The 18,359-nt window shown below is 48.4% G+C and overlaps 1 protein-coding gene across 1 annotated transcript in view; it reads right to left on the bottom strand.

Annotated features, from left to right (window-relative positions):
- GABRR2 (gamma-aminobutyric acid type A receptor subunit rho2) overlaps positions 1-17,030 on the bottom strand; it is a 38,473-nt gene extending 21,443 nt beyond the window's left edge. Inside the window, exons 1-3 of the mRNA XM_027090618.1 lie at positions 16,870-17,030; positions 15,030-15,080; positions 8,986-9,092 (exon numbers count right to left, since the gene is read on the bottom strand). Coding sequence (XP_026946419.1) covers positions 8,986-9,092; positions 15,030-15,080; positions 16,870-16,886 — 175 coding nt within the window. The 5' untranslated portion in view covers positions 16,887-17,030. The remainder of the gene's footprint in view (positions 1-8,985; positions 9,093-15,029; positions 15,081-16,869) is intronic.
- Between the last annotated feature and the right edge of the window lie 1,329 nt (positions 17,031-18,359).

The raw sequence follows: 18,359 nt of genomic DNA, 5'->3' as shown, positions 1-18,359 counted from the left end.
TTTTGTTGCAATGGTGAATGGGATTCTTTCCTTAATTTCTCTTTCATCTGACAGGCTGTCAGATGAAGCAAGGGGGCCACCATGGACAGATTTTCATAGCAGACTCGAGCACAGACGTGCAGCAAGAGACAGCCTTCTACGACAGAAGAGTCCTGTCAGGGGGAGGTAAGCTGGGGAGGCAGCTGGGCCAGACCGTGGAACTTTCGGGACACAGAGGGGAGAGGCGGGTCTGCATTTCATCCCGTGGAATATGGGAAGCCCTGAAGTTTCTGAGGGAGCAGCACAGGGAAGGGGTGTTTCCAGAAGGTGAATTTGGCTATGAGGTGTGGTTTGGGGGCCATGGTGTTGGTTTCGGTAGTACTTCCAACCTTCTTATCATTATCATCCACGAAAGAGAAAATTTAATTTATTTAAGTATGAATTCATTTAAATTTAAATTAAATACTAAGGAATAAGATGGGAAGGGAAGGTGGAGCTTTGGAGGGCCACAAGCATTGTAATGTCTAAGATTTTTTTCACCCCCCAAGAAGGCATTGAGAATGTGTGGTGTGAGGGGGCAGATCTGAGAGACACTGTGATGCATGAATTGATTCAACTTGGTTGATCTAGGAGGGGAAAGGGCAGGAGGGAGGGGGGCAAAATCAGCAAGGTCTCCACAGCTCCCTGCCTGAGTCACCTAAGAGAAAGCTGATAGAAAATCAGCAGGTTGCCTAAGTGATGGCTGGAAGTATGGGTTTTGCAGTTATCTCAAGGAAGCACAGGAGCCAGTATTTCATCTCCTAAATTCAGCCCTTTGGTGGTTGCATGTGGTGCAGGAAGGGTTCTCCTGTGCTCTAGAAGCTGACATGGGGAGAGTACTGCAGGCCCAGCCACTGCCCCAACCTGCCCCTGGTCCCACCTTCCCCGCTCACTCAATCTCGGCCGGTCCAGCCGTTGCCCCTCTGGGAAAGCAGACCCACACTCCGCCCTGCTCTGTGCTGGGCAGCTGACCAGTAAGGGCAGCGTCCACATTTACAAACCCACCCCCAGGCAGGAGCACAACTGGGGGCCCATATGCCACATGTTTGAATGTCTAAATGTTATAAATCAAGCTAAGAAACTGCAAAACGAGATATAGCCTCGCCTACTTCTTTGACAAATACACGTTCATATCAACCCGGAAGGCCAAGCCCAGCCTCAGAACTCTGACTCCTGGGAGCTCCGGCTGGGACGTGGCAGGGCAGGGAGAGCGGGCCCAGCTCCGGAGCTGCCCTTTTCCCACCCACAGCAGCAGCCGGCACAGAGAAGAGCCTGGCGTGTGCCGGTGGACACCCCTGCCCACTATCTGAGCTCTATCCAAAGCCGTCTGAAAGGCAGCCCTCAGCCCCACTCAGCACCAGGGGGTGGGGTGGGGTGGGGTGGGGTAGGGCTGGGGAGGGGTGGAAGGGGAGGGATGGAAGGGGAGGGATGGAAGGGGAGGGGTGGAAGGGGAGGGGCGGGGGGGGGACCCCGCATGCGCAGTACAGCCCCCAACCCCACCCCCGGGGCTCACCTAGGGAGGAGGCCCAGGCAGGTCCCGAGGTGGGCTCTGGGCTGTGTGGACATGATTCTGGGTCCCAGTACCCAAGTGTGGCCTAGAAGGGAAATCTCAGGTGGGCACGTCCTCTTGGCCCACAGACCACGCCCTGAGTGCAGGTGAGGATCACACACAGGACCCCCTTGCCTTGACCTATGGCCGCTGCTCACAGCGGGCCCTCGTCTTCTGCCTTCTGGTTGGTTCAGCCAATGAAGGTGCCAGCGGGTCTCAGAAGGCTGGAGGAGATGAAGACGAACTGATTCTCTCCCCCAGCCCTCCCTGCAGGCTTCATGGGCCCGTCCTCTCCTGGACGCCACGGCTCCCCTGTAGGGCACCCCCTTCCCAAGGCTCTGGCTCTTTTCCAGATTCTGGGAACTGCTCCCTCCTCTTGCCCTCCACCCCTAACCTGGTGAAGGCTCCACACTCTTCCAGCCCTCAAGGCTTCACTGCCAGCTTGCTGGTTTCCTTTAACCCTGCCCACCCCTTTGTGAACAGACCTTCATTAAACTCTCCACTGTCCCCCCACTGTTACTGTAGCTTTTCCCAATGCCTCCCGCCTGGGCTCCTTCTGGGTGGATGGCCGCCCCCAGGCAGACACTCAGGTGTCCCAGCTTCCTCCGGTTCCATCGGTGGCTGTCTCCCTCCTTCACTTCTCACGATCCCTCCACTTTTTTTTTTTTTAATTGGAGTATAGTTGATTTACAATGTTGTGTTCGTTTTAGGTGTACAGCAAAGTGACTCAGTTATACATATACATATATCCATTCTTTTTCAGATTCTCTTCTGATATAGGTTATCACAGAATATTGAGTAGAGTTCCCTGTGCTATACAGTAGGTCCTTGTTGGTTATCTATCTTATGTATAGTAGTGTGTGTATGTTAATCCCAAACTCCTGATTTATCCGTCCCCCTAACATTTTCCCTTTGGTAACCATAAGTTTGTTTCTGAAATCTGTGAGTCTGTTTCTGGTTTGTAAATAAGTTCATTTGTATCATTTTTTAAAATTAGATTCCACATATGAGTGATATCATATGATATTTGTCTTTCTCTGTCTGACTTACTTCACTCAGTATGAAAATCTCTAGGTTCATCCATGTTGCTGCAAATGGCATTATTTCATTTTTTTATGGCTAATATTACATTGTATATATGTACCACATCTTTTTTTTTTTTAGTTTAGTTATTTATTTTTGTCTGCGTTGGGTCTTCGTTGCTGCACGTGGGCTTTCTCTAGTTGCAGCGAGAGGGGCTATTCTTTGTTGCATTGTGAGGGGTTCTCATTGCGGTGGTTTCTCTTGTTGCAGAGCACGGGCTCTAGGTGCGCAAGTTCAGTAGCTGTGGTGCACGGGCTTAGTTGCTCTGCGGCATGTGGGATCTTTCCAGACCAGGGCTCGAACCTGAGTCCCCTGCATTGGCAGGCGGATTCTTAACCACTACGCCACTGGGGAAGCCACACATCTTCTTTATCCATTCTTTCTAGGCCTTAGCTTAACCCCCATCAACTCAGACCTGGACCATGGCTGAAGTGGCCAGCTAGCGTCCCGCATCCATTCTTAGCTGCTCCAGCCTCTTCCTAGCAGACCCTCAGGGAGCTTTCTAAAGCACAGGTATCATCTTGCCCTTCCGCAGCCTGGGCTGCACTGCCCCCTCTACACACATATGCACACACACACACACACACACACACACACACACACACGCGCTGCTCGCATTCCGCTGCCCTCCTGTTATCCGTGAGCACCCTCCTCCCTGATCCCTCCTTCCCTCCCACCCGCTGGGCTCACCCCTGCGCATCTTTCCCGACTCATTGCGAGCATCGCCTCCTGAATGAAGGCGTCACTGCCAACTTGCTGGTTTCCTCTCTCTGGATGGAGCTGACCACTCAGTTCCCCCCGTCAGCAGAGATGCCCTACATTGCTTCTGTGATACTTGACTGCACTTAGTCATTTCTCTGTTTCCCTTGTAGACTGTTAGCTTCCTGGGAACACTCTGTCGTGTCAGGCGGAGTGACCGAATGCACACCCTTCCCGGCAATGGTGGCTCCTTGGCCTTCATCCTCCCAGGCTCCTCGGGGCCACCCTTCCCTGGTGCCCACGGCCAGACCCTGCTGCTCGCACCCCACGGCTCCCCTGTCCTTCCAGCAGCTCTCCATAATTTAACAACTTGATGTGAGGATTTCATTAACACTGGTCTCCCCAACCAGAGCATTGACACTCCAAGGACTGTGGCTGTCTTGCTCACTGCTGGGTCCCCGAATGCCACGGACCCTGCTTCACACATAACAGCTCCAAAACACACCGTACTTGTCTTATGAATGAAAGTGAAAGTATTTTGGTTGGAGAACCTAACCTACTTTGTGGTCACTTCCTGACCATCCTAACAAACTCCTTGGATGTAATTCAAAAGAATCCGTGATGACATTACACCCCACCTTTACCTTCCATCTCTACAGTTTGAATTAAAAATCAGTATCATGCTGGTGAGGATGTAAACTGATGCAGCTGCTGTAGAAGAAAGTGTGGGAGTTTCTGAAAAAACTAAACATAGAGCTACCATGTGACCCAGCAATTCCACTTCTGGGTATATACCCCGAAGAACTGAAAACAGGGTCTTGAATAGATGTTTGCACACACATGTCCATGGCAGAATTATTCCCGGGAGCCAAAAGGTAAAAACAACCCAAATGTCCATTGACAGATGAATGGCAATTAAACAAGATGTGATATATTCATACAATAGAATATTATTTGGCCTTACACGCTACAACATGGATGAACCTCGAAGGCATAATGCTAAGTGAATAAGCCAGTCACAAAAAGACAAATAGTGTATGATTCCACTAACGTGAGAAACCTAGAGCGGGCAAATTCATAGAGACAGAAAGGGGAATGGTGGTTGCCAGGGGCAGGGGGAAGCAGGAGTAAAGAGTTATTGTTTCGGGACTTCCCTGGTGGTGCAGTGGTTAAGGATCTGCCTGCCAATGCAGGGGACACAGGTTCGATCCCTGGTCCAGGAGGATCCCACATGCCGCAGAGCAACTAAGTCCGTGCGCCACAACTACTGAGCCTGTGCTCTAGAGACCGCAAGCCACAACTACTGAAGCCCGCGTACCTAGAGCCCATGTTCCGCAACAAGAGAAGCCACCACAATGAGAAGCCCACGCACCACAACGAAGAGCAGCCCCTGCTCTCTGCAACTAGAGAAAGCCTGTGCGCAGCCAAAAATAAATAGATAAATTTGTTTTTTAAAAAAAAGAGTTATTGTTTCGTTGACAATTTAGGAAGATGAAAAAGTTCTGGAGATGTGTGCTGGTGACGGTTGCACAACAACGTGAATATTCTTTCGCCACCGAACTATATGGTTAAAATGGTACATTTTCTGCTATGTGTGTTTTAGCACAGTCTTTTGAATTTTAATTTTAAAAAATCAGCATTGCACTCGTTCTCCTGACAAATGGAGGGGAAACCCCAGGCCTCTGGAGGTTCTCCTAACCAGGACACACCAGCAAACCAGGCAGCTGGGAGCTTAGACCAGATATTTTTGTTTCAACTGATCCCTGGGATTATTAGGAAGCTGCTAGATTTTTAATCTTTTCTTTTTCCAGACTGAAAAGGTCATCCGAGGGATATCTAGCCTTAGGCAAATTCCTCTCTAGCAATTATTTTTAAATGTCAGTCCACAAGGAAGCCCCTCTTCGAAAAACAAGTTAGGAAGAGAATACAGGGATGCAACACGTACCCCACAGTTGTTGACGGGCATCTTGTTGGCATGGCCTGCTGAGCGTGCATGGCTGCCTTTTAGAGGGGTGTGTTAGGCTGGGCAGGCATTAGGGCCGGTTGAACCCAGGCTCTGCTTTGGACCAGGTATCTGGCACAGGGCTGCCCCCAAGGAAGGCGGCCTTTCTCTTACTCACACAGAGCCATCTACGTGCTGTCTGCAAGCCTCCTCCCTCAGAGACACACGCACCCCCTGGCCAGTGCCTCTGCGCAGAAGTGAGGGGCTGGATGGAATGGAGACCCTCAGGAGGACCTGCAAGGAAGGCTTCTTGGCTCTAAACCATCTGCAGATGCTCCAGGGATTATGGATTATGGCAATCATTGGAACCCCAGGCGGTGGGAAGCTCCCTCCTCTGATGGCCCCATCCAGCCTGCTTGGCCATGTTGCAGCAAAAATAGAAATGAGACCTTTCTGATAAACGAGGAAAATAAGGAAACAATGAACAGGCTGGGGAATCAACATAAACAGGTCTGAAAGAGTTAAGCAATCTTGGTTATTGTTTAGCTGTTACTACTAACAAACACTTGTAGCTAGACTTGTCCTTCACAAGCTGATTCCTCTCTGACTCCATACAAATGACCCGTTGCACCTGGCCTTTCTTCTCCCCCTACACTCCCTTGTAGCACTCTTCATCTCAGAAAGGAGTTCACGGGCCGATAACTTCAGGGACACCAGACCCGGGTGCTGAGCTGCCTGATGCCAGCTTTGGCCATGAATTTGCAGAAGAAAAGAAATGCAAGACCTTCACTACTTTTGATCCTTATCATATACCGCTTCGAGCCGAGGCCCACGTGTAAAATCGTCTCCGATTCCCCAAGGAGGCGGGCACAGTTCTTGAGGCGTTAGCCTCCTGTGTCTTCCCTTTGCCTGGCAAGGAAAATCAAAAGCCTCTCTATCTCTTATCTTCCAGTTCTCTGTCTCCGTATTTTTATCCGGCGTCGGTGCACAGGGAGCCAGATTGGCAACAGCCAGGACTCCACGAGTTGCAAAGATTCTTATTTATGAGTTCATGTGTGTGTACCTCACCATGTGCTCCCCTGGTCCTATTTCATCCAAGTGACATCTAGACATCCAGGAAAGCCCTGCAGGGGAGAAACGGTGCCCAGAAGACCAGCTGCTCTGGGGGGAGGGCTCGGAAAGGAGGTATAGCCCCTCCCTTGGCTTTAGTGACCCAGATCTTGACAGCTGATGTAAGAGCCTCAGGTCTTACCGCACCTGCTGGAGGTGACACCTCCTTCCCCGGCGGCTTTCCCTAAAGTCAGGGTGTTTCCCAGCCTCAGAGGCTCACTCAGGCAGGGGCAAGGGACTGTCCTCATCTTCCACACTCTGGGCGGCACCAGAAGTTGCAGGGATCAGGATACACGAAGTCCAATTTGCTCCTCAAATGTGGCTCGAGGAAGGAGCACCCTGACTGAGGCCGCAGCCTGTTGGATGATTCTACTCAGAGCTGGGTTTTCTGGGAACGTGGCAGGATTTCACCTGCCAGTCCTGAGAGCTAGCTCCTGGCTCCCCTGGCTTTCTCCCAGAGGAGGAGGGCGTTTTAATGAGGCTTTCACTTTTGCATGTGACATCACAGAGGAAACCCAAGTTCTGCCCCCAGTTGTTCTGTGGCCATCACTTAACCCCCTGGACCCCAGGCTCTTCTTCTGTAAACTGAAAGTCCTAACCAGGTGATGGCTCAGGCTCCTGCTGCAACATCAGCCTCCGTCAGAAAGTTACAATGTGTTATTCAGAAGATCACCCACACCCAGATACACACAGCTGCCCTACAACACTGTGCACTGAGGCAGGGTCACGTTGCGACTTTTGAGGGTGCTGGGCACTTTTGCCTTCGTGGGCCCTTCCACCAGAAAAAAACATATTTAAAAAGCATACAACTGTGGTGGTATAAAGATGAATATATTAATATTATATATTAACGTTTTCTTCTACCTAAAATTTTATTTTTTTCTTCTGACTTTAAAATAACATCTTATCAGGGGCCCCTAGGAGTATTCCTTGTGAGCCCTAAACACGCCTGCTCTGCCTAGTGGCCCAGCACTGGGGGACATGCGGATTGAGGGGGTAAGAAAGAGACCCAGCTAGGAGAGTGGGCCTGCCTCAGTAGCTGTGTGACCTGGACCAGTCACCTCACCTCTCCGCACCTCAGTTTCCCCATCTGGGCATAATAATAGTACCTACTTCACGGAGTTGTGAGGAATGAAGTCAGATCGTGTCTGTAAGCACCCTGAGTAGAATGGTGCCTGAAACAGAAGTCACTAGAAGTTGTTCGTTGTCATTAATGCTGTTGTTTGTCAACCTTGTTCCAGTTGCCCTCTGCATCTTACCCGACCCTCTAGAGGAAAGTCAAGGGGAGCAAGGATGTCTAGCTTGGACTTCCTGGAGCACATACAGCTAATTTTAGAGCTGCTTATTCACGGAAATGTTATTGAATTTTAGAAAAAACTCTTTGGTGGCATTACCCAAAACAAGCCCTCGAGGGCACCAGAACCCCTAGCTGTGCAGCATTCCATCGGGGCAGGAGGAAGAGGCAGGGGCTTGTCATCTGTCACCTGCTCTCTTCTCCTGCTCGGCAGGTGTCAGGCCTCAGGGAACTGAGTGGGAGGCTTTGAGTCCTTGTAAATTGCAACGGCCTCTGGGATAAATTAATGTCCTAATCCCCTAACAGTCACACGAGGGAGGCCTGACAGCTGGGTTTTTCTAAGGGGCTGTGAGCCTGTATGTGCCAGGGCTTTACATACATGATCTCATTTAATCCTGACAGCAGCCCCAGATGGACGGATTACTATCCGCATTTCACAAACCAGCAAGCAGAAGCTCAGTGAGGGTCGGTGACTTGCCCACAACTCACCTCTACTTCTTCCTGCTGCCCCAGGAGAACGTTTGCACCTGAGAGGAGCTCAAGAGCGAGATAAAGGGGAAATGGAAACCCTCCTGCCTAGGTCTCTCTGGCCGGAGGCCCATCAGCGGCCATGCTCCGGGCCTCAGTTTCCCCACCTGCACAGGGGGGACGTGGGCCCCGTGTCTCATGCATTCTGCAGTTCTCATCCCTCTCCCTGCCTGGTGGGTGCAGATGGCTGGCTCCTTTCCCAGCCCCCTCCCCTCTGTGGCATTCCTCCTGTTCCGGCCACCACTCCTCCCCACCCCGCCGAAGCAGGGAAGCTCCTTTGGGGCAATTCTGCAAGGGACCTTTGCCAGGCGTTAAACTATCGCTGCATTGGCAAGCAGGGGGCCCCCCCTCAGAACCCCAAATTCCCAGCCAGGCACGGGATAGCAGAGCGAGGGGGTCCTTTTCTGTGTGGACGCTCCAGCCCTGCCACCCACCCTCCCCCTGCCCCCTGCCCATGCAGCTCTTATGCTCTTATTTTTTTCATAAAGGAAAGTTGGCAGCAGCAGTGCTGGGCCTCGGTGAATGTAAACAGCTTAATCACCCTCAGGTCCTTTTCTCAACAGCCCTCTCCACTCACTTCCTTCCAGCTCTTTTCTCCTGGGGATAATTAATGACTGGGAGCCAGCTGGGCTTCTCTGAGTGTGAGGGGGAAAATCAGGGACCCCGGGGGGAGGGCTGTGTCTAAGGGAACCCAGTGCAGGAGCAGCAGGAAGCAGCCCTGGGATCAGTCCCCAGAGGGCCGAGGGGAGGACGCAGTCTTACCTCCAAAGGCAGGCCTCATGGTGAAATCATGGTCATCCACTCTGAGAAGTGGCTGAGGTTTTCCCTTTCGGATTTTGGTCACATCAAGGTTCTTCTTATATAGGTGACTGCAAAGGCAAGCAAGAAACTGTTTTCCGTCAGCCCACCAAGACATCGCGTGAGAAGATTCGGGGAGATGACTTCCTGCAGGGTCTACGTGTTACTCACCTTTTCGCCCATCCTACCACCTCTTTCTCCATTGAAGGGAGGTCGAGAGATAAAGGGTCCCCCCCACCCCTTACCTCCACCACCCCGGGCCTTCACAGGTGGGCTGGCCCGAGGACCTGGCCCTTCCAGAGGCTTCCTAAAGTAGATCCCCCCAAGGCAGGACACCATCCTACCTTGGCAAGCTCCTAACTGTCTTGCCCAAAGTCCTGATTGGATGACCAATGGTTGGGTCTAATGGTGGAGAATTATGATGGGTCTTTTTTTTCTGTTAAAATCTCTCTTCAGTGTTCTTATAATATTGGTTTTGAGATAAGGAAAATTCTTAGGGACTTCCCTGGTGGTCCAGTGGGTAAGACTCCACGCTCCCAATGCAGGGGGCCCGGGTTCGTTCCCTGGTCAGGGAACTAGATCCTGCATGCCGCAACTAAGACGCGGCACAGCCAATATAAATAAATAATAAATAAATAGTTTTTAAAATCAATATACCAAAGTGGCATATTTAAAAAAATAAAATAAAATTCTGAGACAAATGTAGTTAAAGTTTTAAAAGGCTGGTGTTATCCTAGGCAGACCTGATGCTCTTTCCATCTATCCAGTTGGCAGCTGTCTGAAGAATCCACCCTGGTGGAGAGAGCCTCAACCCTCGGGAGAACAGACAGTTCACAGCCAGCGGCCATCAAGGCCACAGCTGGGCACAGATAAGACTCTGCGCTCCCGTGTGCTGCGTGGCCAAAAAAAGAAAAAAAAAATTTTATTTTTATCCAAAAGCCAAGGAAGAAGAGGAAGGGTGTTGGGCACTTGGAGAAAGAAGCTATGATCAGATACGCTTTTGGACAAGCCCGTTGCAGCTGCACACTCCGAGGACGAGAGGCCGATGGCTTCTTCCTGTAGCTGGGAGGTGGGACCTAAGTTCCCTAGAAACACGTGTGGTCATGGAGGGGCCCTTCCAAGGAGCTTCTGCCCTCCCGGGTCTCTTCCGCAAGAAGTGGAGCCAGACCAGGCCCGGCTCCCCGTGCAGCGACTGCTGGGGGGCCGTATACAGAAGCCCCAGCAGAGACACCCCGGGAACGTGGAAGCAGAGCTCAGTCTGAGGGCTTAGCCGATCACAGACATTAACTTGTGAGGGCAGCCCTGGCTCGCGGGGAGCAAATCCCTCCCGGTCAGCACAGTTTCTCAGTTGAGAGGGGAGGATTAGGGGAAGGGAAGTTCCAGCATGCCAGCACCCTGGAGAGAGGGAGGAGATTGAAATCCCAGTGCCGTTAATAAGGACCCAGAATTTTTCTTACGGGTCCAGTTATTTGATAACACAGGCCGCTGATATCCTGATCCTTGGGCTATTGGTGTCAGCTGGATGCCCTGCACCCATCCTCCACAGGAGATGCCAGCCACTGCCCCATCCCAGACTCCAGGGGCCCGGCTCTCCCATCCCCAGACTCCAGGGGCCCGGCTCTCCCGCCCCAGACTCCAGGGGCCCAGCTCTCCCACCCCAGACTCCAGGGGCCATATGCCGAGCCCCAGCCCCGCGGCGGGGCTGCCAGAACTTTCACGGAACCTCAAACCCAGCCTTGTCGGGGTGTGGAGCGGGGAGAGAAGAAAAAGTGCTCACTATGCCTTTGAGAAGCAGGGCTGGTGAGCGGCAATCAACACACCATTCCAGGGGGTTTCAATTGGAGAAATCAGGTTCAGAAAGGTCAGGAAACAGGGCCACACAGCCAGGGAGCAGCAGAAGCAGGGCCTGAACCTGCCTGAACCTGGTTTCTCCTGACTTCCCAACCCCACTTCCTTCCCCAGAACTCTAGGGAGGGTGAGGGTCACTGGGTAGCAGGAGAGCAAAGCGGCTCCTGGGTCCAGCACTGGAACCATGATGCCAAAGGAGAGAAGGATGGCCAAGGGCAGGTGGAACCAAAGGGGCAGCAAATGGGAAGGAAAGATGAAAGGGGACCTCAGGCTTCGGGACCAGGAGGGGCCACACAGTGTGATCAGGGCAGAGCCCAGACTCCCAGATCTTGGTGTATTTTCAGATCTCAAGGGAGAAGGGCGTCTCTTTGCAGGAAAGCAGTCATGTGGTCGGGAGGCCGCCTTAGGCAGCAGGGCGGGGAATAAACCTGGGAGGCTGAGAGGCAGGAAGAACAGAACAAAACAAACAGCTAAGAGCAAACAGGCTCACTTGGCAGCAACTCAGTAAAGGGACACAAAGGATCAGAAAACCGGAAGCAGTTTTGAAAAAGCAGTTGCTGGACAGAATAATTGTTTTGCGAGGGTGTGTTGGCCAGGGTGACACAGGGAAGGTTGACAGGTTAGAAGAAGTCCTCTCGGTGTGTGTGTGTGTGTGAACAGGACTTCTAAGAGAAGGAGCTACTCCACAGAGCTGAACTGCTCTAAGACTGTAATGAGAAAGGTTCAGGTCATTTCATTCCTATTTATTAGCATAGCTTAACTCTTGTGTCAATAATGAAAGTACCTTTTAGTCAGATGTTTGGCTGAAATTTTTCACAGACAGACGTAGCTCTATGATTGTCTGAGCGTGTGCACGCCCTGGTGGATTACAGAAAGGCCTAGAAGCATGTTCCCTGATACATTTTCTCTATCCTTTTTCCCAGCTTCTGTTCAATAATTATTTTATATTCTTTGAATGTGTATGTTCATCTTTTCATCCACTTTAACACCTCATGGGATAGATTTCAAAAAGTTATCTTCACCCCTAAGGGTCAAATTCAATCCATCCATAAACAGTATAAAGTTTCCTCAAAAAACTAAAAATAGAACTACCATATGATCCAACAATTCTACTCCCAGGTATATATCTGAAGAAAATGAAAACACTAATTTGAAAAGATATGTGCAGCTCAATGTCCGTAGCAGCATTGTTTACAATGGCCAAAATGTGGAAGCAACCTAAGTGTCCGTCAACGGATGAATGGATAAAGACAGTGTGGTCTATATATACAATGGAATACTACTCAGCCATAAAAAAGAAAGAAAATTTGCCATTTGCAACAACATGGATGGACTTGGAGGGTATTATGCTAAGTGAAATAAGTCAGACAAAGAAAGACAAATGGTAGACTGTATGGTATTATTTATATGTGGAACTAAGAAACAAAACAAACTAGTGAATATTTAAAAAAACAGACTCACAGGTATAGAGAACAAACTACTGGTTACCAGTGGGGAGAGGGAAGGGGGAGGGGCAAAATAGGGCTTAGGAGATTAAGAGGTACAAACTACAATGTATAAAATAAATAAGCTACAAGGATACATTGTACAACACAGGGAATACAGCCAATATTTTATAATAACTATAAATGGAGTATAACGTATAAAAATTTAGAATCACTATGCTGTACACCTGAAACTAATACAATACTGTAAACCAACTATACTGCAATTAAAAAAATTTTTTTAATAAATTCAGTCTGTCCACAAGCTCATGCAGGTGTCTGGGAATGAGACTGTGGGTCTTCTGAGAGCAACAGAGATGCTGTAACTGCCCAGGCTGCCAAGTGGGATCCCTGAGGGTCCCTGAGGGGCTTGTGCTGAACCCCAGCACCATTATTAGAAAAGAGACAGGTTCAGACCACGATTTCCCTTCAGACCTAGTAAATCAGGATCCTAGGTTCTGGTCCTGTCAAGCTACTACCGAGCTGTATGAATTACTCATGCCGACGTTTTAGCATCTATCTGTAAAATAAGACAGTGTTTCCCCATGTGTGCTCTGTGGACTATGAATCCCACAGATAGTCCAGAAAAAAAAGTGTTGCTCTTTTTCTTTTTTTTAAAGAAAAACTGCATAATTTATCCTCCTCTTCCAGATTCACAACCTCTATTGGCATAATAAATGTTCTATAAGTTCTGCTATAAAGATACCTGTCTAAACCAGGATTTCCCAACCTTCTTTGACCCTGGAACCCCCTCTTTATACAACACCTATTCACATTTCACAGAATTAGAACTCAGGGGAATTGCTGGACCCCGTGACCTCTGAAGTTCCTGCCAGTTCAACAGCCTAGGACTCTGGCTACATAACCAGGATGCGTCTTCGAGAGTGGTGCCTCTTTCCCAATATCCTGGACAATTTGTACCTGTTGGCTTTCTGACTGAGTAGAAGTAGACTTCACAGAGTATTTACATCTCCCAGAGCAGCAGTCTCCAAAGTAGGGGCACACCTGGATGCTCCACTGGGATGCAAGAAGTAGAAATTGTAACTCTCATTTATAGTTAGTTTTTATCTAAAAATAAGGAAGTTTTGGGGCTTCCCTGGTGGCACAGTGGTTAAGAATCCACCTGCCAATGCAGGGGACACGGGTTTGAGCCCTGGTCCAGGAAGATCCCACATGCCGCGGAGCAATGAAGCCCCTGTGCCACAACTACTGAGCCTGAGCTCTAGAGCCCACGAGCCACAACTACTGAGCCCGTGCGCCACAACTACTGAAGCCCACGCGCCTAGAGCCCGTGCTCCGCAACAAGAGAAGCCACCACAGTGAGAAGCCCGCGCACCGCAACGAAGAGTAGCCCCTGTTCAACGCATCTAGAGAAAGCCCGAGCGCAGCAACGAAGACCCAATGCAGCCAAAAATAAATAAATAAAATAAATAAATTTATATAAAAAAACAAACTGTGAGAAACAAATGTTTAAAAAATTAAAAATAAAAAAATAAAAATAAGGAAACTTTTCAGCTTTAATTTACATATTTATAATAGTAAGGTATGTAATTTGTGTATATATATGTATACACATCACGGGGTACGGTTTCAAAAAATGGTCACTGATAGCGGTACGTGATCAAAAAGGGAGACCACTGGCCTAGAAAATGTGCCTCAAGGTATTAGTTAATATTCATAATCACGCAGTGCTTAGTAGAATGGAAAAACAGACATGTAACATGGCGTGTTACACATGGCGTGGATATCTTAGCTGCTTGCTCTTTTCTTCATGCTGAACAGGCCTAGCATATCGTGCTTCGTACATCAGTTCAAAACAAACGTATTAAGGAACTTTGATTTGTGATGTAATTATGTTAAGTGCAAATTCTGGGCCTAACCAGTGATTTCTTGGAAGTGTTTCCATTACACCATGAAATAGCCTTCACTGTTGTCCACATGTATATTTTTAATAACCTAGCAAATTTCAAACATCTTCTCTAAGATTCAAAACAGTACAATGAAACCTGATAGCATTATAAAATTGTTCCCAATCAAATAAAGAAGACAACTCCCAGTTACATTTTTTTCTTAATAAGTCAAACTACATTCCTATATACAGTTCCCCTCAAAAAAGAAAATTCTTTTTTTTTTTTTAAAGTGAAAGCGGGTTTATTTAGAGAGATACACACTCTGTAGACAGAACGTGAGCCGTCTCAGAAGGCAAGAGTGGCCCGAGGGCATGGGGTAGTCTCGGAAAGTGAGAGCAGCCCTGAAATATGGGGTGGGTAGTTTAAAAAAAAAAAATTCTTGAGTGTGATTCCTTAGCAGGTCATCTATGGTCCCTACAGGATGTAATCCCAAGAAACTAAGCGGCACAATCTGAGAAGTACAAAGATGCTTTACCCACTAAGTCTTCAACTGCCTGACTTAAATCAAAATGCTTTGGTGGAACACAGACATCAGAATGAAAGGCTCAGCCTAGTCTAGCTTCCCTCTCTCGCTGCTGGTGACACAATAGTGTATTTGTGCCCAGGGAGAGGCTGTGTTGAGTGAGGGCGAGGTCCTATCTACCCCCGGCTGGAAAACAGATTCCAATAGGACGGGCGATCTAACCCCTAGCCCTCCCGGGAGCTGTCCCACTGTGTGTCACTGCCACCACGAGTCACCTCCCTCCCCTCCCGCCCACAGCTTTACCTTGGCTTGGACGTTTCCAGCTGCCCTGTCCATCTCCTCTTCTTGGGCTTTCTGGTCTCCACAAGAACCATCAGGCAAAACAAGAACAAAATGAGTCTTGCAAAATAAGGCATCCTGTGAACGTCTGTGATGCTGCAAGCTGCTTTCCAGTAACCTGCAGCGGAGCAGATCCCCCCAGGCTTAACCATTGACTCGGTCTTCTGCCTCGAGCCAGGGCAGCAAGGAGGGCATGGCTGGCCAGGCTGAGTTTCCCGATTTAATATTGATACTGATGCTTGTGCCACCCTACTTCCCACCCCCTCAGGCCATGACACAAACACCAAGGCTTTGCCTTCCCTGCTACTTAGTGATTGGCTATTAGTAAGTTGGTTCTCCTGTGAAGGTCAGCTTCCGCTGAGTCCTAGAACAGCTTTGGCTAAAACTGTTATATAAAAAAAAAAAAAAAAAAAAAAAAAAATTAAATCTCTTGGACATGCCAGCTTTTTGCTGAGATCATTAATCCATCTCTCTGGCGACATAAAACCAGTCTGTCACATCCGCCAGGGAGCAGGTTGGATTCTGAGTGGATTTGCAGGGAAGACTTGTGCACACGGAGATGAGCACCTGAATGTGCCCCGGAAATGCTGAGTAAACACTCAAATGACCTGTTTCCACAGGGTTGCTTTATTTCTTGAGCTAAGAGCCTGTGCTTCACCTATGGCCAAGGGTGCTTGCTTTTCCCCAAATACACATCTTTTTTTTTTTCAGTGAAAACACATCTTATCAAAACATAAAACATATTTTGATTTTGAAGGAAAGCAAAAACCAAAGGAGAATTTGTGATTATGTAAGCTCTTCTTCCTAGCATGAGCACTAGATTAATGTTGGTCTTTCATCCTAAAATGTATAAGGTCATCGCTGATTCACTTTGTTATAAAGCAGAAACTAACACACCGCTGTAAAGCAATTATACTCCAATAAAGATGTTAAAAAATGTATAATGTCATCATAAATGAGGCTTGATTCCTATTCTGGGATATGGAATTATGAACATTAGAAGTGAAAAGATACATGTGGTTATGTTTCATATACTCTGCAGAAGAAAATGTTTAAAAACTACCTATTGCTTGCTTGCTGTGTCCTGGGAATGGAGATGATGAGTGTGGTAGAGACATAGGGAGATGAGGATGGAGGTCAGAAGGAGCAATAGCTAAAACTGAAACAGAATTAGGGTTTTCTTATGTAAGAAAGAATCAAGAGAAGCTCTTTTGATCCCTTTAAGCAAAGTAGAATGATATGATCCACTTTATTTTTTCAGGAATTCCTAAGTGGGATCAGTTGGGTCAGAGAAGACCCAACTGATTGATCTCTTTTGACTATGTTAAAAGAGGATGGGGCTTCCCCATCCACCAAAGAGGATGGTGGCGCAGTGGTTGAGAGTCCGCCTGCCGATGCAGGGGATACGGGTTCGTGACCTGGTCCGGGAAGATCCCACATGCCGCGGAGCGGCTGGGCCCGTGAGCCATGGCCGCTGAGCCTGCACTCCGCAACGGGAGGGACCACAACAGTGAGAGGCCCGCGTACGGCAAAAAAAAAAAAAGAGGATGAGGTCCTGCTCTAAGGGATGGGAAGAGGGAAGGAGAAGAAGAGGGAAGACAGAAGAATGTAACAGTCAAGTTATCACCAAAGGAGAATATACATGGTGATTGAATAGAGTAGGAGGTGAGAGAACACAATGGAAGCTAGGACCCTGGTTTGGAGGCACGTCTGGTGGGTTGGTGCCACCATTATCTGATGTCCCTGAGAGGTGGACAAGTTTGGTGGGGTACGGGGGGGGAGGATGAGATAAATTTTGACTTACGGAGTTTGAGGTATCATGGGACTTCTGGATGCCCAGTAGGCAGCTGGAGTATGAGCCTGGAACGCAGGAGAAAGGTCTGGATTGAAGAAATAGATGCAGAACCATCAGTGTAATGGTGGTAGTTTAATTACAGGAAAAGATGAGATCTTCCCCGGAACAGAAGTCGGAGCCCAAGTGCAGAATCCTAGAGACTCTGTACTCTTAAAGGCTGGGTGGGCAGCCAGAACACAGGCATAGAAAAACTAGCAGAGATGTTGACTACGAAAACCAAAGGAGCTTCAGGAGGGGGACAGTTAACAGTCAGTGCTGGGCAGACGTAAGTGAACAAAATATGTTCCTGGACCTGAGAACCAGAACATTGCTCCTAACTTCAATAAACTGTAGTTTCAGTTGTGTGATGTGGAAGAAGCCAAATTGCAATGAATTAAATAGGAATCTGGGAAATGGAGTAATTTAGTACGGGGACCGACTCAGTGGTTCCCAAATCTGGCCACTCCTCAGAATTATCCAGGTAATTTGTTTAAAAGTCTCAATCCTGCCAAAGATTTAGTGAGGAAGACATGAGACTTATGAAAGTTCTTCTCCATAAATTTTGTTCAAAAGATCTCTTTTGCTCTCTTCCATTTGGACCAGGCCTATCAAGGGCTGACTGACTGGAACCCTAGAATTTTGCACAGATGTTGTTGGTTTTAAAGAAATATTTGTTTTGTTGCACTCCAGATGTAACTTTAGATCCTACCAATTTTTTCTTTAAATCTTATCTACTTATTTATTTTGCGGTACGCGGGCCTCTCACTGTTGTGGCCTCTCCAGTTGCGGAGCACAGGCTCCGGACGCGCAGGCTCAGTGGCCATGGCTCACGTGCCCAGCCGCTCTGCGGCATATGGGATCCTCCCGGACCAGGGCACGAACCCATGTCCCCTGCATCTGCAGGCGGACTCTCAACCACTGTGCCACCAGGGAAGCCTGATTCACGTATTTCTTTGTACAAATGTCTATTCAAATCCTTTGCCCCTTCTTAACCAGGTCATTTATCTTTTTTATTGTTGAGATATGAGTTCTTTAGTCTCGATACAATCTCTTATCAGATATGTGATCTGCAAATGTTTTCTCCCATTCTGTGTTTTCACTTTATTAACGATGTTCCTTGAAACACAAAAGGTTTTTCATTTTGATGAAATATAATCATCTCGTATCTAAGAAACCACTGCTGAACCCATGGCCACAAAAATTGACAATGTTTTCTTCTAAGAGTTTTTGCCCTGACATTAAGGTTTCAGATCCATTTTGGGTTAATTTTGCATGTGGTATGAGGCAGTGGGTGTATAACTTTAACATTTGTTTATTTCTCAGGACAGAGGATCAAGTGAAGAGCTGTGGAAAGGCCCCAGTAAGCATCTGCAGCCAGATTAGGCCAGAGCTAGGTGGGACTCTGGTCACACACAGCCTTGTGTCCTACATCAAGGGTTCAGGCCTATTTTAAGAGCAAT

The sequence above is a fragment of the Aethalodelphis obliquidens genome, unplaced genomic scaffold, assembly GCF_003676395.1.
Source record: "Aethalodelphis obliquidens isolate GAN/ISIS:26980383/991018 unplaced genomic scaffold, ASM367639v1 scaffold3, whole genome shotgun sequence".
In the NCBI taxonomy this organism is placed as follows: Eukaryota; Metazoa; Chordata; class Mammalia; order Artiodactyla; family Delphinidae; genus Aethalodelphis; species Aethalodelphis obliquidens.
This window is presented reverse-complemented; position numbering and strand designations above follow the sequence as displayed.